This window comes from Scyliorhinus canicula, chromosome 1 (assembly GCF_902713615.1).
Source record: "Scyliorhinus canicula chromosome 1, sScyCan1.1, whole genome shotgun sequence".
Lineage (NCBI taxonomy): Eukaryota > Metazoa > Chordata > Chondrichthyes > Carcharhiniformes > Scyliorhinidae > Scyliorhinus > Scyliorhinus canicula.
This window is the reverse complement of record NC_052146.1, coordinates 191042664-191067326: the sequence shown is the minus strand read 5'-3', so window position 1 is coordinate 191067326 and position 24663 is coordinate 191042664. Positions and strand designations below refer to the sequence as shown.

Sequence of the window (24663 nt, the reverse complement as noted above, 5' to 3'; positions counted from 1 at the left end):
GAGAGAGCTCACCTGAAGGGTCAGGTCAACCTCGCTGTTGATTACTACACTCACCTCGAACAAACCCCCGATTTCCAGGGCCTGTTTCTCACAGGGGGTGAGGACTCGAATCTCTGGTGCTCTGCCCCCATCTTGGCCCTTTCCACTTATTATGGGCAAAGAGAGGGCATTGTGAGCCATGTGCTCGATGGGTCTGGGGGAGTCTATCATGGGCAGCGTACCTGGACATGAAGGGGTTGTGCTGGTGTGTGCCAGGGGATGCTGAGGAGCAAGCACAAAGATTCGATATGGAGAGGGTGTGAGGTGTCAGCCAGTGATATGTGGGGGGGGGGGGGGGGGGGGGGGGGGGGGGGCAGGGGCGGGTTGGTCTTCTTCTGACATTGTATGGAGGTCCTCCTGATCATGCTGCCTGCACTGACAGCTGCTGCCACTGCCTCACAGGCATTATTGTTGACCCTGTTGCCGGTCCTCCAACATCCTTGGGGGAACAGTATGTCCCATCTTGAATGGACAATTTAAAGAAGCCTGGCCAGGTCAGCATCTCCAAAGCAGGGAGAGGTTATTACGCTGCCATGCTTGTGCGTTGACTGGGAGTAAGTGGTGAGGGAGCATTTAAAAACAGTTCCCCCTTGTTAGTGGTGAGGCACTGAGGCGCGAGAGTCTGTTGAATCAGACAGTGAGGCAGCCAATAATGGCGAGAAACACGTGGGGGCTCATTTCCAGCACTAAGTGCCGTGAAATATGGGCCACAATCTCGACAACGCGGCAGTCGCGAAGCACCCCTCCAATTGTGCCAAAATCACACTTAGAAATTATTCTGTTAAATCGCGCTCATTAACTCTGTTTTCCTCTCTCACAGATGCTATCAGACGGGCTGAGTTTTTCCAGCATTTTCTGTTTTTATTTCAGGTTTCCAGCATTCGCAGTATTTTGCCTTTATTACATAAACTTGTGCTCGTCTGTGTGCTCTTGGGGTAAATATCTATTTCTATGCCTAATGTGTCACCCGACCACTCGCTCGCCCACTGCTGTTTCTCCTGATTTAAACAGCCAACTGTAGTGCACGTAGTGGGGTGCACTGAGTTCAAATGTATATGTGGTCATTTATTTTCCCAATCTGCAGCATGCAGCCACCCAATTTGAACAAGTAAGCTCAGCGAGAGCCCTGAAAATGCGGGAAAGCTGGATTTAAATATCAATTATGCCAGCAGCTGGAGACAGTTTGCATTCTTGGTACAATTCCTCTCTTATCTCAAATGTGCTCCAGCTCATTATGGAGAATAAATTGCTTCGGAAGTGCAGCCACCACTGTTATAGGAATGATTGCAGCCGCCAACATTACAACTCAGTCCCAAAAACAGCAATGGGACAAATGGCCAATTAACTGTATCCTGTAAGTTTAAAATGCTACAACATGGATTCAGCACTCATGAAACTCTCCAATGGTACTATGCAAAGACTGGAGATTAAAAATAAGGGCACTTCCAGCCTTATGTTTTTCTTTAAAAAAAACTCAAATAAATAAGGTCAAGCATTTCATCTTCTGATGGAGAATTGTTAAGTTTCCAATATATTGGTGGAAATTGAACATTCCTGAACCCACAACTGATTAATCAAAGGATATCAGCAGTAATGCATTAATTAATGCACTGGGGGCCGGTTTAGCTCAGTTGGCTGGACAGCTGGTTGATGATGCAGAGCGAGGCTAACAGCACGTGTTCAATACCATCTGAGATTATTCAAGAAGGCCTCGCCTTCTCAACCTTGCCTCTCGCCTGAGGTGTGGTGATCCTCAGGTTAAATCACCCCCAGTCAGCTCCTCCCCTCAAAGGGGAAAGCAGTCTATAATAATAATCTTTATTAGTGTCACAGGTGGGCTTACATTAACACTGCAATGAAGTAACTGTGAAAATCCCCAAGTTGCCACATTCTGGACCCAATTCGGGTACATGGAGCGAGAATTTAGAATGTCCAATTCACCCTAACAAGCACATCTTTCAAGACACGAGAGGAAACTAGAGTACCCCGAGTAAACCCACGCAGACACGGGAGAATGTGTAGACTGTGCACAGACAGTGACCGAAGCCGGCAATCGAACCTGGGCCCTGGCGTTGTGAAGCAACAGTGCTAACCACTGTGCTGCCGTGCATGGTCATCTGGAACTATGGTGACTTTATTTTACTTTCTATTAGCTAAAGAGAACAAGAACAATAAATAAATATATCATGAACCTAGCTGTGGTATGAGGGAATTTGTTGAGTGGGGAGTAAAGCTGAAACAGAAAGCTAAATTCAGATGATTCCCTTCAGTCTGTTGTTAATGGTGAGTATTGACAAATTAGTTTCTTCTGAGAAACACACATGTAAGTAAAGGGTAGAGGAGGAGTCTGAGCAGGTGACAATGATGGCAAAATAAATTCAGTGTACAGGAACAGAAATGAGAAGAAAACTGCATGGCCTCAAGCAAACATGAACATGGGCAGCAAGTAATCATGAGAATGCCCTGAGGAGCCCTGTGTATGGACATGATAAGTGGCAGATTGCATGGCTTCATGCTGAATTAAGAGAAAGTAATTTATGAAAGTGCTTTCGTGAAATGGCTAAAGAAAAAAATAAAGCTTAAAGTAATGTTCATAAACAGCCTACATATTCACAGAGCAAGAAATTAGGATATGTAGCTCCAGGCAGAACTAAAGGAAGATCAATAACCGAGCGAGTAACATTATACTAGTGGAACCAGCAAGGTGGTGTGAATATGATGCCACAGAAGTTGGGCAGCAGACAGCCAACGCCATTGTGCTATGCATTCATGCTAATCTGAAACAGGAGAGATTACTTACTGACAACTTGTATTTACATGGCATCTTTAGCAAAGAAAAGCATCAAAATTTATAAGACAAAAATGAATGTTGAACCAAAGGAGTTATAAGAAAGGGTTAAGAGCATTATGAAAAAGTTTGGTGTTGATGGAAATTTTAAAGAAGCGATATTTGGAAATGCACAAGCGGCCAGAGTTTAAGTAATGGAGGATTCTGGGAGGGTTATAGGGCTGGAGATGTTGCAAACTTTAAATCAGAGTTACTCAGGAACCATAAGCCAATGCAGATCAGTGAGGACATGAGTGATAAGTGAACAGGTCTTGGTGTGGAATAAGATAAGGACAGCAAAGTTTTGAAATGAGTTGAAGTCCACAGAATGTGGAGAATTGAATCGTCAAGTCTAGAGGTGGCAAAGCAAGAGGACGAAATGTGGCAGCAGGTTGATTGGAGGCAGGCAATGTTGCAAATGTGGGTGTCACTGACAAGGACAGCATTTATTGCCCATCCCTAACTGTCCTTGATAAGTTAATGATGAGTTGCATTCTTGAACTGTTGCAGTTCATGTAGTGTACCCAAAGTGTGATTGGGGAGGGAGTTCCAAGTTTTGACTCAGTGATGTAAAAGAACAATTATATGTTTCCAAGTCAAGATGGTATGTAACTTGTAGGTGATAGTGTCCCCAAGCACCAATTGCCCTTCTTCTTCTAAGTGGTACAGGTCACAGATTTGGAAGGTACTGTTGAAAAAGCTTTGGCGAGGTGCTGCAATGCATCTGGTAGATGATACAGACTATGCTGCCCAGTGTACTGGTGGTGGAGGAGGCAAATGTTCAAGATGGTGGAAGGGGTGCTAATCAAGCCTTGCTTATGGCTTGAATTGCATCAAGCTTCTTGAGTGTTGTTGGAGCTGAACACATCCAAGCAAGTGGGGAATATTCAATCATACTCATAGCTTGTGGCGTGTAGAGATGAACAAGCTTTGGAAAGTCATGGGCAGATTAATAATACATGGGGCTGGAGAATGGCCGGTTCAGCGACGACCTGCAACGGTCGCACTGTACAACATGGTGCCGGCCGTGCGCAGACCTGACCTGCCACACCTCCAGTCCACGGCCATCAGTTCTCAAAGCCCTCGCCGAAGCTCCCCCAGCAAACGGCACAGCTGCCCCCACCCAACTGTGGTGGTGCTGGACACAGTCCGCAGCCGCCAGGCCAGATTCAAGAAAACTGAGAGCACAAGTGATCTGACCCACCGTGGACCCGGCCAATCGGGGGCAGAGCATTGGGGGAGGGCCTTCAAGTCACATCCTGAGTTCATCCCAGCGGTGTGCAGCGTACACCCCGATGATGCCGCTTTGGAGGGGAGGGGGTGCATCCAAAAACAGGAGCTGCCCCCGATTCAGTCTTAAAAGGGATTCTCTGCCCGATCGCCGATTACGATATCGGCGTTGGACAATGGGGAATCCCGCCCAGGTATTTTAGTCAAGTATTCTTCCAATTCTGCTATCCCATCTCTGTCCTGGAGGATCCCACACACCCTCATTTTGTGTTGATGAGGTGGGCTTAGGCTGGAGATGGGCAATGGAGCCAGTTGTGGCAATGGAGGCAACAGATGGCAAGATTGGCAGGCTAGAGGTTCTGCCTCAAGTTACAGGAACATCAGTCCAGTTGTAATCATGACTGTTCGGGGGCGGCATGTAGCACAGTGGTTAGCACTGGGACTGCGGCACTGAGGACCCGGGCTCGAATACTGACCCTGGGTCACTGTCCGTGTTGAGTTTGCACATTTTCCTCATGTCTGTGTGGGTTTTGCCCCAACAACCCAAAAAGATGTGCAGGGTAGGTGGATTGGCCACGCTAAATTGCCTCTTAATTGGAAAAAAAATAATTGGGTACTCTGAATGAAAACAAAAAGACTGTTTAGCCGTTCAGCACTCACCCTTCACCCCCATGTCCCTCCATTCTTTCCCTTTCCCCCTCATGCCTTCTCTATGTCCTCTAATATTTCCCAAGCCCTCTCCATGTCCATTAATATCCCACATCCACTTCCATGCCCTCTCATATCATAGGCGGGATTCTCATGTCCGCCAGCTGCGTTTTCCCAGGTGGCGCATCCCCGCCGGCAACGGGATACTCCTGTTCCCGTAGCCAGCCAATGGGTGTCCCATTGCGGCCACCCCATGCCATTAGAAAACTCGCGGGCTTGGGTGCGCTGCTGGCGGACTGGAGAAACCCGCAGATGGAAAATTCTTCACCATGTATTTTTAACATTTTTGTTAACTCATGGGATGTGGGCACCACTGGTTAGGCCTTGGCATGTTACTGTAATGATATGTATAGTGCCAGTGTAATAAAGGGGTAACATCTGAAACTATGTGTGAATCAAACACTTAGATGGCATTACTAATTCATTGTATATAAGACAGCACCTCTAGGAATTCTGGGAGAACATGATGAGAAGCTGATGAGAGCTGAGTGAGGATTGATTGTAAAGACTAGCACAAGGTCAAGTCATAGAGTAGTTTAATAGTTAGATAGAATATTGCTTACTGTACTACAGATTCAGTATCATTAGTTTAATATCTGTTACTCAGTAAAGTGTGCAAACCTAATCAAGTTTAGTCGTGTAAAATAAATTTGTTTTGATTCAAACTTCACATTTCAATCCTGTGTAAGTAAACACACAGGTATTGGAAACAGTCTTCAAAAAGGATCAGGAGCGGCATATTACAGAGGTACAGACAGCCATAATGAGCTGTGGGTGGGCTATACAGGGCAGTGTGGGACTTTAGCCCCTCAAAGGGGAGAAAGTCTTGCCCTCTGGAGCTGCTGACCAATCATACTTATCCTCTCTTTCTGGTATGTAATTCATGTCCTGTCCTCTGAAGACAGACACAAAGGGCGAAATTCTCCGCACCCGCGGAAAGTCGTAAAACCGTCGTAAAAATCGGGAGCGTTTTATGACGGTCGCGAAGGCTTCATTTCCCGACGGATTCACTTCCTGGAAATGGGCTAGTAGTGCGGCCGCGTCAATTACGTGCGTGATGACGACGGAACGCGACGACGACACGATCACGCCCACGTGATGCCGCCCGACGCCGTAAAAAGGCGCGGGCGACCACAGAATCTGTCGGGCAGGATGTCGGAGCCGAGGAGAGCTGCTCCTCGCTTTGTAGATGCTGACGTCGAGGCGCTGCTCGATGCCGTGGAGCAGAGGAGGGGCATCATCCGCCCGCGGAGAGGGCATCACCAACCTGCCAGCGCGGTACGCCAGGCCTGGCGTGACGTGGCTGCTGCCGTCAGTGCTGTGGGAAAGACCCCTCGCTCAGCAGAGCAATGTAGGAAGAAGCTACACGACCTCACCAGGTCTGCCAGGGTAAGTGCCATGAGGGTGCCCCCTGGTCACAACCATCCCTCCCCCTTAACTTAAGCACCCCCCCCCCCCCCCCCCCCCCCCCCCGGCACGGGAGGGGGGGTGGGGGGAGAGGGATTGGGGCAGAGTTATTTGAGGGTGGTTCACAAAGTTGTCACAGACCCAGCGCTCTGGCCCCGAGGAGAGATGCAATCGTCTTATGACAACTTGCCCCCCCCAAACTGTGCCAGTATCTGAACGGACTGCTGATACCTACCGTTTTGTAATGATCTACCTATGTTCCCTCCCCCAACAGGCCAAGGCCGCTCATAACCACCGTGAGCGGCACAAGACTGGAGGGGGTTCGCCCAACCTGCACCCCCTCAGCACCTTTGAACAGAGGGCCCTGGACCTTGTTGGGGGGTCTGCCACCCGTGATATCGCGCAATGCGAGGTTGGCGGAACTGCAGCAAGTGAGACAACCCTCCCTGACAAACACTCACCCCTCCCCCATCCTCTGTCCCTTCACACACCCTGCCCACTGGGACACCTCCCCCATCCTCTGTCCCTTCAAACACCCTGCCCACTGGGACACCTCCCCCATCCTCTGTCCCTTCACACACCCTGCCCACTGGGACACCTCCCCCATCCTCTGTCCCTTCACAAACCCTGCCCACTGGGACCGTCCAGTGGCCTGCCGAGCAAATCGAAATAACCCGTCTCATTCTCTTCCCTAGGACGTGATGCCGAACGACCAGGGCCGTCTGCCTCCAGACGGAGACAGGAATCTGCCGCCACCTCACCCGGGGCCTCACAACAGAGGGTGCCCGATCAGCGGGCAGCCCCATCCGCCCCAACCCAATCTGCGGACCAGGACGCACAGAGGGTTCGAAGTCCACCACCACCACCAGAAATGGCCAGGGACAACCCTCCTGTCGCTGAGCAGCCCCACACCCTGGAGGAGGCCCTAAACATTGAGAGCGTCGGGCTTGCGGCACTGCTTTCTCCCACCACATCCATTATCCTAGAGACACCCACCCCGGCGGGCCTATTTAGTGATGAGTCTCCTGGGGCACAGTCTGGTTGGCACATCACAGCTGAGCAGGTACAGCAGGTGGAGGTCGGAGCAACAGAGGGCCCGGACTCGCGGAGGCCAGACCAGGCCCAGGATGCAGCTGGCTCCCAGACGTTTTCTGAGTTCCTGGAGTTTATCAACCCACCCGCACAGCCGATGCCTCAGGAAACCCAGGGAAACAATGGCGGGAGGAGGGCAGCCTTCCTGGCTCTGCAGACGCTGTTAGAGGAGTCGAACCGCGTCCAAGAGCAGGGAGTGGTGCCGCTCATGGCAGAGACCCAGTCCGACACCCGCACGGGTGGCATCCGCGGTGGAGGCAATGGGTCAGGTTATGCAAGACGTTGGGGTTAATGTGCACGCGTCATCCTCGGCCCTGGACAGGGTTGCCCTCTCACAGGCAGCAATGTGCCAGAGCCAAAACGACATTGCCGGCGCCCTGCGGGCCATGGCCGAGTCTCAGCAGGTCATGGCCCAGTCGCAGCACGCCATGGCACAGTCCCAGCAGTCGATAGCACAGTCGCAGCAGTCGATAGCACAGTCGCCGCAGTCGGTCGCGGAGACCATCAACCGCCTGACACATGTGCTGGATGGCGTCGTGCACACACAGGTTGAGGTCGCACAGTCCCTGGTGGGAATGTTTAACTCCCTGGACTCCGTCTCTGCAAACCTTCGGATCCTGGTGGATACCGTTGCAGGCCTCCAGGACTGGCAGCGCCAGGTGTCGGTGGTGCGACGGGGCACCTCCCCGCTCGCACCTCTGTCCCAAAGTGAGGCCCGGGGGCCACCGGGCTCCCCGAGGGAGGAGGAGGTTTCGGGGCCCGTCCCATTAACTCCATCACGGGACGTCCCGGAATTCTCGGCCTCCCCCCGTCCCATCCCTGGTGCATCGGGTGGGCAGCAGGCAGAGCAGGGTGGCACAATGTCATCCGAGACGCCCGCAGAGCAGCCTGGCCCATCAAGGCCTGGTCGCCCCAGGAAACGCTTAGCCAAGGAGAAACGAGTCGAGGGGGGCGATTCGCAGCAATCCTCCTCCACTCCTGCTGTATCATCTGGGGAGTCACTTCGACGTAGTGGTAGGGCCCGTAAGGCAACTAAGATAGACACTGAGTAAGTTGGCACGGGTGAAGGGCACAGTTTAGTTGTAGGGGCTAGGGCACCTGTAAATAATTGTTAATATTAAACGCACTGTTCCACCTTACTTGTAATACCGTGTGATTGTTCCACAGCCACAGGAATCGTGATGGTGACCGAGTGTCGCTGGGGGTGACGGGTGGTGAAACCTCGGTGCCGGGTGTGCAGTCCCTGCCTCTACCCCCTCCCACAGCTAGCCCACGCGGGCACGTGATGGAGTGTCAGTGACGAACTCAGCGGCCACCAAGGTGGATGGTTCAGCTATTGCCATGGGTCAGACTCTCTCTAACGATTCTGAGCTCACAGCTCTTCGCAGAGCGGGCTGTCATCATTCCACATGGCACTGATCACACCCGCTGACACAGCCATCAATGTTGTGCCATTCCGTCTGTACCCAGTGATAAGCGTCATGTCGAAGTGGAGCAGTGTACACTGAGAGGGGGGGGGGGGGGTTGTGGTGGTGGCAGTTGTGTGGTGACCCTCTGCATGACTAGCGATGCAGGTAGTGGTTTGGTGTTCATCGGGGACGTCACATGCGATGCGTGAACCGTGCTGCCACCAGGGCGTCGCGTGCCCGCCGTCCTTGCCGGGTCCGTCGTGCCGCCTCCTGGACATCACCAGCACCTGGGTCGTGTCTGCGTTCTGCGCCCGCCACTCTGCCAGCCTCCTCCTCCTCCTCCTCCTCCTCCCTCGCCTCCTCCTCCTCCTCCTCTGTGCTGGCACCACTGCCACTAGCTTCTCCCTCCGCCTCCTGCAGCAGGTCATCTCCCCTCTGCATCGCGATGTTGTGCAGCGCACAGCAGACCACTACAATGCGAGCGACCCTGTCGGCCTGGTACTGCAGGGCCCCTCCGGAGCGGTCCAGGCACCTGAATCTCATCTTCAGGAGGCCAAGGCAGCGCTCCACCACACCCCTGGTTGCTGCATGGGCCTCGTTGTATCGTGTTTCCGCATTGGTCTGAGGCCTCCGTATAGGTGTCATCAGCCAAGACCTCAGCGGATAACCCCTGTCGCCTAGCAACCAGCCCCTCAGCCGGGGGGGACGTCCCTCAAACATCGCAGGGATGAACGACTGCGCTAGTATGTAGGAGTCATGCACACTCCCTGGGAACCTTGCACAGACGTTCATGAACCTCATGTGGGGGTCGCATACCACCTGGACATTAATGGAGTATGTCCCCCTCCTGTTTGTGAACACTTCCTTGTCCACAGCAGGAGGGCGCATGGGGACGTGAACACAGTCGATTGACCCCTGAACCCTCGGTATCCCGGCCACACTGGCAAATCCACGGGCTCGTGAGTCTTGACTTGCTTGGTCCTCGGGAAAGGTGATGTAGCGGTCCGCGATGGCATAGAGGGCGTCGGTCACATCCCGGATGCACCTGTGCACCGATGACTGGGAGATCCTGGAGACGTCCCCGCTCGGAGACTGGAAGGAGCCGGTAGCATAGAAGTTCAGAGCGACCGTCACCTTGATGGCAACCGGGATCGCGTGTCCTCCCCCCGTTCCACGTGGGGCGAGGTGCGACAGGAGTTGGCAGATATGTATCACAGTCTGCCTACTCAGCCGGAGTCTTCTCCTGCAGGTGATGTCCGGCATTGTTAGGAAAGAGACCCGGACACGGTACACCCTCGGCTTTGGTCGTCGCCTCTGGCGCCGTGGCTGCACCCTCACTCTCTCCTCTTCCTCTTCCTCCTCCTCCTCCCCCCCCCCCCCCCCCCCATGCTGCTCGACGACTGGCACCTCCTCGGCCCTTCCCTCTGCTGCTGCAGCTGGCCCTGCAGCCACTGCGGGTTGTGGGTGTGGATGCTGCTGCATCTCCAAATCCAGTAGAGCGGCCCCAACCACTGCGCAGAACATCGCCGTTCTGTTCCCATACATCGTGCTAACCTACAGAAGGATGGTGGGAGGCAGAGAAACGGGACATGTTAGACGGAGGTTAGTCGACACCTCGGCAGCCGCCAGCCATGGGATACCAGTGTGTCCCGGTGGCCTGGTCGCGCTGCTGACACGCGGTCAGCCTAACCCCTGGTCACTTTCTGCATCCAACGGCCAGTAAACTATGGCCTCCTCACGGGTGCGTCAGTGGCCTGTGTCCGGAAGCCACAGGGGAACCAGCGGCCGTGTCCTCGTCACCGGCACACCATGGCATGCTGGCAGACATTTTGTTACGGGGTTGGACGGCTCACTCTCTACCCAACCCCCCCCTCCGTCGCCCCCCACTGCCTCCCCCGTCGCCCCCCCACTGCCTCCCCCGTCGCCCCCCACTGCCTCCCCCGTCTCCCCCACTGCCTCCCCTGTCGCCCCCCATTGCCTCCCCCGTCGCCCCCCACTGCCTCCCCCGTCGCCCCCCACTGCCTCCCCCGTCTCCCCCACCTCCCCCACTGCCTCCCCCGTCGCCCCCCACTGCCTCCCCCGTCGCCCCCCACTGCCTCCCCCGTCTCCCCCACTGCCTTCCCCGTCGCCCCCCACTGCCTCCCCCGTCTCCCCCACTGCCTTCCCCGTCGCCCCCCACTGCCTCCCCGTCTCCCCCACTGCCTCCCCCGTCGCCCCCCACTGCCTGCCCCGTCTCCCCCACTGCATCCCCCGTCTCCCCCACTGCCTCCCCCGTCTCCCCCACTGCCTCCCCCGTCTCCCCCACTGCCTCCCCCGTTGCCCCCACTGCCTCCCCCGTCGCCCCACACTCCCCCCGCTCTGGACCCCCTCCCGTTCTCAGGGATGCCTTCCCCGTTGTGGCCAGACTCGAGCGGTGCGCTGAGCGGTGCGCTGAGCGGTGCGCAGAGTGGTGCCCTGACCTCCTCCAAGCTGTCGTCAGCCAGGCCGACTGGTTGACGAATTTAAAAAGCAGGTGTGTTTCACGACGTGCAAACAGGGCGCCATGACGTCGGGACTTCGGCCCATCCGGGCCGGTGAATAGCGGGGGGGGGGCTATCAGTGGCGATTCTGGTCGTGTCAGGGGCGGGAAGGAGGCGTTTGTCGGAATGGCGACTCCGACATTTTGCGGGGTTCGGAGAATAGCGGGAGGGCGTCGGAACAGCGTCGCCGTAAAAATTTCCGACGCCCGCTATTCTCCGAACCGTCGTGAGTCCGGAGAATCTCGCCCAAAATATTTATTCAATGGCTGCGTTATTTCCTTTTTCTGGGAAACTGTCAAGAAAGCATTCTGCAAACACACCTTCAAGACCACCGTTGCCAATTTCACTGGTCCAGTCTATTTGAAGATTAAAATCCCCCATAACTATTATATTTCCTTTGTTACAAGCTTTCAATATTTCTTGCATAATTCTCCATTCAATGGTTTCATTACTTTTAGGGATCAAATAAACTATTCCCACTACAATTTTCTGAGCCGTATTATTCCAAATCTCCATCTGTATCAATTCTACTTCCTGATCTTCTGAGCCAAGATCTTTTCTCACTGCTGTGTTTATATCATCCTTTATTATCAGGGCTACTCTTTCTTTTAGTCCTGTGATATAGCTTCACCAGGTAGCATCACATATTTAGGTATGACTTGGGCTACTCCTGATATGTACTCAGATACCTTCCATTGAAGCAGGGTTGGTTTCCTGGTCATGGTAGAGCAAGGAATATGCCAGGCCCGAAGTCTACACATTGGAGTAGAATATAATTCAGTTGCTTCTGATAGCCCACAGTGCCTCTTAGATGTCCAGTTTTGAGCTGTCAGATCTGTTCTGAATCTATCCAGTTAGCATGATGGTGGTGCCACACAACATGGTGTCCTCAATGTGAAGGCAGACTTTGTCTCCATAAGCACTGTCTGGTGGTCATAGAACCAATACTGGCTCAGATAGATGCACCAGTAACAGGTAGACATGAAGTTAAGTAGATGCTTTCCTTGTGCTGGTTCTGCCACTTACCACAGACTCAATCTGGTATGCCATTTAGGACACAACCAGACTGGTCAGTAGACCAGATGATGAAGAGTCATCTGGAGCATTGATTGAAAAGTGTGATGCTCCGAGTATGACGATATCAGGCTATTATTTGACTAGTCTGTGGGCTTGCTCCCGCAATTTTGGCATGGTCCAGTTTTAAGTAAGGAAGGCTTTGGCAGCTTGACTGGGCTCTGTGTGCCTTTGCTGTATTCACTACCTAGGTTGATGCAGGATGCTCCATAAAAGGTGATTGTTATAATTCTTAATAGGTTGATGCAACTGAGTGACTTGTTAGAACAATTTAGAGGGCAAGGCTGGGACATTTCCTTCCCTAAATGATATTAGTGGACTCGGGTGGAAATAGGTGGTCTTTTTGATGGAAAGGAGATGAAAGAGGACAATGGGTGAGATGAAATTTGCCACTGTTTAGCTGGAGTCAAGTGCAGCTGATACAAGATTGGGTGTTGGACAGATAGTTTGATAGCAAAGAGGCAGAGGAAGGATCCAGAAAGGTGCTGTAGAAATAGAACTTGGTGCCATCAGAGTGCACGTGGAAGAACATCTCACAAATTTGGATGATGTCTTCAAAGTGCAGCATGTAAATGTTGCAGAGGAGACGTCCCATGATAGATCCATAGGAGTCTAAGGAAATAACAATGCATGGGTGAGAAGTGAAGCCATTGCTGGAGATGGTCTGGCTAAGATAGGATAGGTAAGATTGGAATCGAGCAAAGGCTATGTTACAGAACTGAAAATGGAGGAGATGTGCATTGCCCAACCACCATGTTTTTCGAGGAAGAGGCATTGCTCATGTCGCTGCAGTGGACAGAAAAGCAGTGCACTGTAATCAGATGGTGCGAATCACCATAAACCTGAAGCAGAGAGCTATGGAAGGAGGGGAGGCACCTTGCTAGACAAATGGCTCAGATAGAAGAGCCATTTGCTCAATGAGAATTTGAGAGAAACAAAATATGTTTACAGATGTGCTTGCTCTGGAACTAGATCACAACACAGTGTGTTTCTGCACTGGTGGAGGGTACGGGTGAACGCAGTGATGGGTTTATATCTAGTGGGCCCTCATCCGAGGTGGCCTGGGGATGGAGACTGATGGAGTAGCTTTTGCTTTGCCTCTTCTTTCACTTGCAGGTGCATTGAGCAGACAGAAGAGAAAATTAGAATGGGCTAGAAAGTCACCTACGTCAAAAGGCACACAAAAGGCAGAATTTTCCGGACCCTCATAATTTATGGATTCTGGAGGGAAAAAGGAAGTTAGAAATCAACACAATAAAAACTTGCAGAGTTGAGGAAGTTGTTGCCGTTATTAAAAGGATATCGCTGAAGGTTTGGGAACAACAAAAGTAAATGAACAGCCTGAGCTGCTGGCTTGCCACGTTATTTTCACAGTACTATGCTGCCGTGAATTGTTCCAATGATACAGTGGCAGACAGTGATTGAGCAGCAGCAATTTTAGATTGAGCTGAGCGATGTAGTGATTTATAGAAGAGAGAAAATAGCATCCATTTTGTTTCTATGATTCTGCAAATGGGAGAACAGCATGGAAATAGGGGACTGGATTCTCCAATTCTGAGACTAAGTGCTGATGGCGGCATGGGAATGGTGGGGTTTTACGACCGAAACAACGGTGCAAAACGGCCACCGATTCCTCATCTGGTGGGGGGCTGGTAGGCATGCAGCGTAAAGCACTGGGCTCTAGCTGCGGATACGGCCTGAGAATTGCTGGGCCAGCAGCCACGCATGCTCAGGGCGGTGGCCGCGAAGTGGAACATGGTGCCAGCCGCGCGCGGACCTGGCCTGCCAAATAGTGTCCCCCCCTTTGGCCAGGCTGGCCACCCCAGACCACCACCCACCAGTGCCCCCAGCCCTTGCCAAAGCCCGGTCCTGCCCACGGATCGGCTCCCCCCCCCCCCCCCCCCCCGCCGACTGTGGTGACACTGGGCTTAGTCCGCAGCCTCCACGCCAAGTTCCCGAAAATAAATCCGTCATGCGACCGGCGCCATCGGGAACTGGCCCATCGAGGGGAGGGCCTCATGTAATTTCCTGAGGCCGTCCCGGCAGCAAGCAGCGTACTATGCTGTTTTGGGGGGGAGGCGGAGCATTGCAAAAGCGGCGCCTCCCCCAATTTCGGCGGTAACATGGGTTTTACCGGCCGATCGCCAAACGCAATTTCGGGGTCGGAGACTGGAGAACTCCGCCCAGGATTCCAGTGCACAACTCCTGTTGGAAGTTCCAACAGAGAAGAGTCAAATACCTTCTGTACTGTGCATTGCTAGGATTTTGAAACTTCTACAAGCTCTGCACAAGGTAGTATATACCGTGCCTGCACACTGAATCTTCTCTTTTCACAACACTGAATATAGGATTAATGTAGCAGTTCCTTTCAGAAAGCTTGTCACTCAAGCCAAAAGCTCTGGCCCTCATACTTGCACCTTAAGTTGGGGAGACATTTTCTCAAGACAGAATATGGGATAAATATTTGAGGTAGAGGAAGACACAGAAAGATATGGGCCTGGATTTTCTGCCTCGTGGCAGGTCAGGAAAATGTTTCCTCGGCTCGCCTGTCTCAGAGGGGAGTGTGCACAAAGGCAGGATTTGCATTGTGGGGTGGAGGAGGGCAAAGGCTGAAGTCATGCCAGCTGACCCAGAGTAAAGTTTGGAGGGCAGCCACAGGGTGTTCTGGATGCCAAGGTGGGCTGTGTAAAAGGCTCCCTTGGGTATTGTGGGACTTCATTCAACTTAAAAACAGGAAGGCCCTCACCCCCCACCAAAACACTCCCAAGTCTCATTCATGTCACCTCAGGCACTTCCACTCACCTCTCTATGACACCTTATGCAACCCGTACCAAGGTAAAAACCCTGAAACAATCCCTTTTGCCTCTCATGCCCTCCATGCCAAGCTATGGCACTTCCATGCCTATTCACCTACAATACACTGCATAGAAGCACTGATCATGGACAGTAGGGTGTAATAAAAACAGTCATTCATTGACACTATTTTACCTTTAAAAAAAAAAATTCCATTTTACGACAGGGCAATAAAAGTGCCAATCATCAAAATCCTTTAAAGTTTCCACAGCTGAAACTAAAGGCACTTGAAACCTCTTGAGCATTGTATAAAAACATTGTGAATGTGACATCAGAGATCAGTGAGCCAGAATTGTCAATCAAGCAAATTTTTCTCTGGGGCTCAGGTGTTTTAGTTCTCTAATGGATGTCTGGGTTCTCAGCCAAGTATACGTAATGAAGCTTGGCTGAGACTCAAAAATCCATTAACTTTTTGAGACACGCGAGCCCCAGAGAAAACCTTGCTTAATTGACAATTGAAAACTCCAGAAATGTGGTCAGAAATCCTCCATTTCTAAAGAGCTTAGTGAAAAACCAGGGGTGGGATTCTCCCAAAGGAGAAGTGCCGACGCTGGAGTAAAAACGGGAGTGTTGTACTCCGGCGTCGGCGCCCATGCCGGGACCCCATTCTGCGGCCCACAGGGGGCTAGGACGGCGCTGGAACGGCCTACACCACTCCAGCTGCCCATCCTGGCCTGAACCCGGCGCGGCAGGGTCCATGCATGTGCATTTGGGCCAGCTCCAATTAGCGCATGTGCAGTTGGGCCAGCGCCAACTAGCGCATATGCAGTGCCCTTTTTTCCTGCACTGGCCCCGATGCCAAATGGCACAGGGCTACAGGTGCCGGCGCGGAGGAAAGGAGGCCGTAGGGCAGGGAGGCTGGCTCGCTGATCGGTGGGCCCCGATCGCGGGCCAGGCCAGTATGGAGGCCCCTTGCCGGCCTGGGCCGGAGAGTCAGCACATACCCTGACCGGCACCGCACCGGCCATGCCGGCGCCAATTCTGCACACTGTGGAGAATTGCGTCCTGGCATCGGGGCAGCGTGGTGTGATTCACGCAGCGCCGCGCCGATTCTCCGACCTGGCGGTGGATTGGAGAATTCTGCCCCAGGTCTTAGAAAGTGAATAGTGCTAGTTGTAACCAAGAGACAGTAGGGATATAATGCATTGAATGGCCTCCTTCTGTGCTGGGAACTTACGCGATTCTCCGCTGCCCACGACGGGTCAGAGAATAGCGGGAGGGCGTCCCCGACATTTTTCACGCCCTCCCGCTATTCTACCCCCCCTACGGCCGCCCCACGACATGAATCGCTGCTCGCCATTTTTTACGGTGAACAACAATTCTCCCCAGGGCGATGGGCCGAGTTCCCAGGTCTTTACGGCCGTTTTTACGGCAGCAAACACACCTGCTTGCTACCGTCGTAAAAACGGCTGCAACATGCCTGTTCTGGGCATCCAGGGCCCCGATTGGCACGACAGTACCACGGCCGTGCCAAGGGGGGCATGGGCCCACGATCGGTGCCCACCGATCGCGGGCAGTGCGTCCGTTACGGACTCTTTCTCCCTCTGCCGCCCCGCAGGACCAGTCCGCGGTGCGGCCGAGGGAGATGACGGCCCCGCGCATGCGCGGGTTGGAGCCGTCCAATCTGCGCATGTGCGGCTGACGTCATCGTGCGCATCAGCCGGCGTGACGCCTGGCGCGCGGACTTAGCGACGGTCGCTATGCCCGCGATACCGTGCTTCACGGGGCCCCGCTGCTAGCCCCGCCCGGGGGGGAGAATCGGGTCCCGGGAGGGGGCGCGGAGGCTGCCGTGAAACAGGGCCAGTTTCATGGCAGCCTTTACGACTCGCCGCATTTGTGGAGAATCGCGCCCACAAAGTTTGGTGCTTAAATATGTAGATATGAGTTAGAACACTGGCCATGGTTTTGAACGTACGTTCGCCGCGAGCACAAATAGCGATGTGGATGAAATATATCGCAAGACCCTAAAAACACGAATCTTGCTTTCGCGATCTCGTGATCCTATTGTCCTAGCCAGCGATGTAATGAGGTTCCTGCCCAGAAGGGTTGGGAACCTCATTTAAATATAGTATCATCACATTAAAGGATTTCCCTACCATATGTTCCCCCCATATTAGGATCTCCCCCCCCCCCCCACCGATGTGATGTGACATTAGAACATAGAACATACAGTGCAGTAGGAGGCCATTCGGCCCATCAAATCTGCACCGACCCACTTAAACCCTCACTTCCACCCTATCCCCGTAACCCAATAACCCCTCTTAACCTTTCTGGACACTAAGGGCAATTTATCATGGCCAATCCACGTAACCTGCACATCTTTGGACTGTGGGAGGAAACCGGAGCACCCGGAGGAAACCCACGCAGACACGGGGAGAACATGCAGACTCCGCACAGACCATGACCCAGCGGGGAATCGAACCTGGGACCCTGGCGCTGTGAAGTCACAGTGCTAACCACTTGTGCTACCGTGCTGCCCATTGGCGAGGTTTACAACAGGTTTTAAAACTGGGAACCAGGTGAAGGGAACCCACTGGGGCGCAAGATAAGTACAGCCCCTGGGAGGAGAAGGATATGTCTGGGCAGTACCCTGGCATTGCCCCCTGACACTGCTTTCTGGCAGCCTGACACCAGGGCAATGCCTAAGGGCCCCTTCTGGGAGCTCCATTGGCGTGGGAGTTTTCATTATCTGTGGGAGGGGGAATTCCCTGTGCCCATGGGGTCCCTGTGTCCATAGTGGAATTTACCTTTGCGCAGGCGGGTGGAGGGGGTCTTCATGTCCGCTGGGGGAGGGGAGTGGTTAGCTCTCTTTTTTAATGGAGATGGGCACCCGTTAAACATGGTGCCTCAAACCTGGGGTTCCACGTGTTGCCAGCTTTTTCTAGCCCCCACCCTGCCAGTGTGATGGCATGGGTTTTCTTTGCACAAAGTGCTGGATTATTTGGTGAGAAAGGTTTGCTGTAGTGCCAGAGAGCTGATTGCCGGTTTTCTCACCTTCGCCGGCACTCTGTGCAAAAGTGAGAAAATGCTGCCCACTGGCTTTCTGCTTTCCCAGTTGGTTTGTTTACTTTGACTGAAGCATTTTTATCATTGATTGAGATTATGGAGGAAAAGGACCTAAAATCAAAGCCATCATTAATGGTCCGAGAAAATAATCACCCAAACAGCAGAAAAATCCATTACTTTGTTGTCCACTTAAATAATTAAGTATCAGGGGTATCAAGCAACTCCTCCTTGAGAGTATCATCTATTGTGCCAAAAGAACATGGACAAGGACAGAGGATTTACTTTCCAGTTTTTGTGAGTAGGATTTTGTATCCTACTCACAAAACATTGTTCAGTGTTGTAAAGGGTGCAAACTCACCTTCAATTAAGTTCTCCAGTTGGGGTCGAACATACACAGTTTCTTCCTGTTAAAAGAAAAGAGAGTAAAATGCACAGCCTGAAGAATGGCACACAATGGCAGATTAAGAACATGGATTTTTAGTACAGCAACACATTTGAGCTGGTGGTTGCAGTCGGCGAGCTGCCCTGCTGGTACCAACAGGAATATAAACTCTTCATGATCCAACAGGAAGTACCATGGGCGGCATTTTCCATCTCGTCAGCCGGCCAATGGGGTTTCCCATGGGCTGCCGGCGAAATGGAGAATCTCGACAGCGGAGAATCCAGTTCCCTGACTCTCAAGTCAAACTCACTAATCAATATTAAAGATTGTTAACTTCGCATTGAATATACATTTTTGAAAACTGATTTATTTGCTAACTATTGAAAAGAATTGATGCAAAGTCAACATGCCAAGCGGAAAATTACATATTATATTTGGGTCTTTTTCCAAGCTAAAGTTAAAGTAAGAAACCAACAGAACTGATCAAGAAAATTGTCCCCTATGTACTGTCTCACATCAATCAAAGTACACTTAATTTCACTGCTATTGAGCAAGTCTCTTAGAAATCACTTTCTAAAATCCTTTCATTGGACATTACAGATGTAACATTGAAGTTTCATGGAATGCAAATTAAATAATTAACTTCAATTTCTGTACTGTTCCTGTCATCCAGCTATGCCTCAATGTTAAAATTGAAATGTACATGACAAATTCACATCAGTGTCACCGGCACCTTTATTAGATTGCACAAGAAAAGCATTGAAATGGATTCAAATTTCAGACGCCCCCAAGGTGGACTCGGATGGAAAAACATTAAGGAATCTCGTATCTTATTCAGCTCAGTATCAGGCAGGACATATTGTTCCATATAACACAGGAGCTAGGATGCAGATTCACATTCATTTCGTACTTTGGTGACATTATTTAGGAGGAATTAGGGACTTCATTGGCTGGAAGATATCTAGTACCCATCAGCTTTTTCTTAATTCGCTCCACGTTTGCATAAACACCGGACCATCGCCAACCTCCCTTTTCGCTCAAAATTCCTTGAACGTGCTGTCACCTCCCAGATCTGTGCCAATTTTTCTCACCAATCCATGTTTGATTCCCTTCATTCAAAGCAACAAATTATATCCTGTGTGGTTGAGATTGTGGTAAACTATTCCTCCTTTTCCTTTTCTTTTAAAAAAATATTTATTTATTCTCCTCCTTTTTCGCATTTTCTCCCAAATATACACCCACCAACAATAAACATGAATCAGTAATAAACAGTAATCAGTAACAAATATGTCAATCCCTGATGTACCATCAATTGTACGCGAGGCGAGTGATTTACCAAAGTCTGGCTTTAATTGACTAGAACACAGCTCTGCGATCGTCTACAATGGAAAGGGACGATCGTCAGGCGTCGGACCATTTATACCTCGTTAATAGAGGCGTGGTTAACTCGGCCTCTTGGCCAATCGGTCGAGAGGCACATGACCGACCAGGGCCAATGGTAAGCCGACGTTCTGGCCCAATGGCAGACGAGTATGCAGATCATATCACCACATTCACCCCTTACGGAGAAGGAAGGCGGGGGGGGGGGTGAACGAGACCCAGGGTGGGGGGGGAAAGAACTGGTGATATGAGTAGCCGTCGGGAGAATAAATTTTCTCTCCGTACCTTTATCGAATTTGGGGGCTTCCCACTGGCCTAGACATAACGATATTTACAAAAAGAAAGTCCATGGGGCTGTAGAACTCTAGAAGGATTCGATCAGTCTTTTGATGGTCCTTGACGTCCTGGCCGAGCGCCGCAGTGGAGGAGTTGTCGTCGGATCGGCTGATGGTCCTGCTGATGTCCTGGAGTCCGGGAACGATAGACTTCGAGTAGTCTCCGTCACCTGAGCTGGCCGTGGAGACGCCATGGATGAGGGATGGGGAAGCTGAGTGGGGTGCTGGGGTGAAAAAAGGGGAGGGGGGTCTGTGGTGGGGGGGGCGCACGCCGGCGGGTGCCAGGTCCCGGAGGGAGGCCGTGTCCTGCCGACCGTCGGGGTACTCCACATACGCGTACTGCGGGTTAGCGTGGAGTAACTGGACATGCTCCACCAACGGGTCGGACTTGTGCACCCGCACATGCTTCCGGAGCAAGATGGGCCCGGGGGTGACCAGCCACGTCGGGAGAGGGGATCCGGAGGACGACTTCCTGGGGAAAACAAGAAGACGTTCATGAGGTGTCTGATTAGTTGCAGTACAGAGGAGTGAGCGGATAGAGTGCAGGGCATCGGGGATCACCTCTTGCCATCGGGAAATAGGGAGATTTCTGGACCAGAGGGCCAGTAGTATGGTCTTCCAGATGGTACCATTCTCCCGCTCGACCTGTCCGTTACCCCGAGGGTTATAGCTGGTCGTCTTGCTAGAGGCGATGCCCCTGTCGAGCAGGAATTGACGCAGCTCGTCGCTCATAAATGAGGACCCCCGATCGCTGTGTATGTACACGGGGTAGCCGAACAGTGAGAAGATGGAGAGTAGGGCCTTAATGACGGTCGATGTGGTCATGTCGGGACAGGGAACGGCGAAGGGGAAGCGGGAGTGTTCGTCGATAACTGCCAGGAAGTAAATGTTGCGATTGTTAGAGGGAAGGGGCCCCTTGAAGTCAATGCTAAGACGTTCGAAGGGGCGGGATGCTTTGATCAGGTGTGCGCGCTCGGGGCGGTAGAAGTGCGGTTTGAACTCGGCGCAGATGTGGCAGTCACGGGTTACTGACCTGACTTCCTCGATGGAGTAGGGCAGGTTGCGGGCCTTAATGAAATGGTGTAGGCGGGTCACCCCTGGATGGCAGAGGTCTGCGTGGAGGGAGCGGAGGCGGTCTGTCTGCGCGCTGGCGCAGGTACAGGGCATCAGGAGGCTCATTGAGCTTCCCAGGACGATACAAGATATCATAGTTGTGCGTGGACAACTCGATCCGCCACCGTAAAATCTTGTCATTTTTGATCTTGGCCCTTTGTGCATTATCAAACATGAAGGCTACTGACCGTTGGTCTGTGAGGAGGGTAAACCTCCTGCCGGCCAAATAGTGCCTCCAATGTCACACGGCTTCGACTATGGCCTGGGCTTCCTTTTCCACAGAGGGGTGGCGGAGTTCGGAAGCCTGGAGAGTTCTGGAGAAGAAGGCCACGGGTCTGCCCGCTTGGTTCAGGGTGGCCGCCAGAGCTACTTCTGATGCATCGCTCTCGACCTGGAAGGGGAGGGCCTCGTCGATGGCGCGCATCGTGGCCTTTGCGATGTCCGCTTTGATGCGGCTAAAGGCCTGGCAGGCCTCCGTCGATGGCGGGAAGGTCGTGGTTTGCATGAGGGGACGGGCCCTGTCAGCGTAATTGGGAACCCATTGGGCGTAGTATGCGAAGAACCCCAGGCAGCGTTTGAGGGATTTTGGGGTATTGGGAAGAGGGAGTTCCATCAGGGGGCGCATGCGTTCGGGGTCGGGGCCTACACTCCGTTACACACTACATAGCCGAGGATGGCTAGGCGGTCGGTGCTAAACACGCATTTTTCCTTATTGTACGTGAGGTTAAGGAGTTTTGCGGTTCGGAGGAATTTCTGGAGGTTGGCGTCATGGTCCTGCTGGTCGTGGCCGCAGATGGTGACATTATCGAGATACGGGAAGGTAGCCTGTAATCCGTACTTGTCGACCATTCGGTCCATCTCCCATTGGAAGACCGAGACCCCATTTGTGACACCAAACGGAACCCTAAGGAAGTGGTAGAGGCGCCCATCAGCCTCGAACGCGGTGTACAGTCGGTCACTCGCGCGGATGGGGAGCTGGTGGAAAGCGGACTTAAGGTCCACCGTGGAGAAGACCTTGTATGTCGCGATCTCGTTTACCATGGTAGAAATACGGGGGAGAGGATACGCGTCCAGTTGCGTAAACCGATTGATGGTTTGGCTATAATCGATGACCATCCGGTTTTTCTCCCCCGTCCGGACCACCAGCACTTGGGCTCGCCAGGGGCTGTTGCTGGCCTTGATGACCCCTTCCGTCAGCAACCTCTGGACCTCGGACCTGATGAAGGATTGGTCCTGGGCGCTGTACCGTCTGCTCCGTGTGGCGATGGGTTTGCAATCGGGGGTGAGGTTAGCAAACAGGGAGAGGGGGTCCACTTTGAGGGACGCGAGGCTGCAGACAGTGAGGGGGGGTATAGGGCCGCCGAATTGAAAGGTCAAGCTCTGCAGGTTGCACTGGAAGTCCAGTCCTAGGAGTGCTGGTGCACAAAGGTCAGGGAGGACAAGGAATTTATAATTTTTAAAAACCTTCCCTTGGACCGTGAGGTCCACGATGCAGCACCCGGTGATGTGGACGGAGTGCGAACCTGAGGCTAAACCAATTTTGCGTGTTACGGGATGGACAGGGAGCGCGCAGCGTCTTACCGTGTCAGGGTGAACGAAGCTTTCCGTGCTCCCGGAGTCCAGCAGGCAGCCCGTCTCATGGCCGTTGAGGTGGATCAGCGTAGTCGTTTTGGCGAGAGTGCGTGGACGAGACTGGTCGAGTTGAACGGCCGCGAGCCGTGGAGAAAATCCGTCGTCGCCGTCCGAGTCGATGCTGGAGGGACCTTGCGTGGCAGACCTGGAAGTCGGTGGCCAGGATCCATATGTGAGGTCTGCTCCCCAAGATGGTGGCGCCCAGGATCCGCACGTGGGGTCGGGGCCCCAAGATGGCGGCGCCCAGGAAGCCCTCGTGGCCGCTGGTGGCGGAGCTAGCATTGCCGGCGCTGCGAGCGGATGAGGTGAGGCGCGCAGGCCGGCTCCAGGAGGTGAGTTACATGCATCAGCTGTGGGGACGCGCAGGCCGGCTCCAGGGGGTGAGTTAGATGCATCAGCTGTGGGGACGCGCAGGCCGGCTCCAGGAGGCCAGTTAGATGCATCAGCTGTGGGGACGCGCAGGCCGGCTCCAGGAGGTGAGTTAGATGCATCAACTGCGGGAGGAGGCAGCATCAGCTGCGGGGAGCAGATTTGCGCGGCGGGCAGGCAGGGACTGGGAGGGCCCAGAGAGGCGAGCCGGTCGGGCGCCGGGGCCCGGGGGCGGGGGGGAGAAACGTGCGGGGCAGGCCGGCAGAGGCCTGGAGGGGCCGGGGAGGTGCGCTTGTCGGCCCGCGGGGCGCGAGTCGGGAGCGGCTGGGGCGGCCCTGGGGGAGAGAGAGGGGCACACAGGCCGTTCGCAGAGGCCTGGGGGCGGGGGGAGAGTGCTGTGCAGCTTCCAGAAGCGCCGCAGCCAGCGTTTTGGCCTGGCAGACCGTGGAGTAGTGGCCCTTCTTCCCGCAGCTCTTACAGAGGGCGGAGCGGGCTGGGCAGCGCGAGCGAGGGTGTTTAGCGTACCCGCAAAAGTAGCAGCAGGGCCCCGTGGCACAAGCCTGAGGGAGGTCGGGAGCGGCGGGTGGCGGGTGGGAGGCGTGCCAGGAGGCGGCCTGGCCAGGGTCATAGGTGCGAGCGCTTAGATCTGCGACCTCCAGGGAGGCGGAGAGAGTCAGCGTCTCAGTTAAACTGAGTTCGTCTCTTTCCAGCATCCGCTGGCGAATCATGGGAAACAGCATCCCAGCCACGTAAGCATCTCTGATCAGTAGCTCCATGTGCTCTGTAGCGGACACCGCTACACAGGAGCAACCTCTCCCCAGGGCATAGAGGGCCCGGGCGTATTGGCCTAGAGACTCAACGGGGACCTGCTTTCTGGTGGCCAGCAGATGTCGAGCGAATACCCTGTTGACCGGTTTGATGAATTGTCCTTTAAGCTTTTGTATAGCGTCATCATAATCCATTTCCTCTTTGATTATTGCGTAAGCGTCAATACCCACGCTGGAGTGGAGGACGTGCAGCTTCTGTGCCCCGGTGGGGGGGGTGGTTGTAGATGCTAGGAACCCTTCGAGGCAAGTCAGCCAGAGTTGGAAAAGCTCTGCAGAGTTCGGAGTTTGCGGGCTGATGCGGAGGCATTCGGGCTTGATGCGGAACTCCATCTTCAAAGTCGTAGTCAATTAAATTGATGTACCATCAATTGTACGCGAGGTGAGTGATTTACCAAAGTCTGGCTTTAATTGACTAGAACACAGCTCTGCGATCATCTACAATGGAAAGGGACGATCGTCAG

The 24663-nt window shown here is 53.3% G+C and overlaps 1 protein-coding gene across 2 annotated transcripts in view; it reads right to left on the bottom strand.

The window, feature by feature from the left end:
* adgb (androglobin) overlaps positions 1-24663 on the bottom strand; it is a 564769-nt gene that overhangs the window by 249406 nt on the left and 290700 nt on the right. For both annotated transcript variants that reach the window (XM_038805127.1, XM_038805138.1), the window contains exon 17: positions 18523-18568. In XM_038805127.1, the coding sequence (XP_038661055.1) occupies positions 18523-18568 (46 nt within the window). The remainder of the gene's footprint in view (positions 1-18522; positions 18569-24663) is intronic.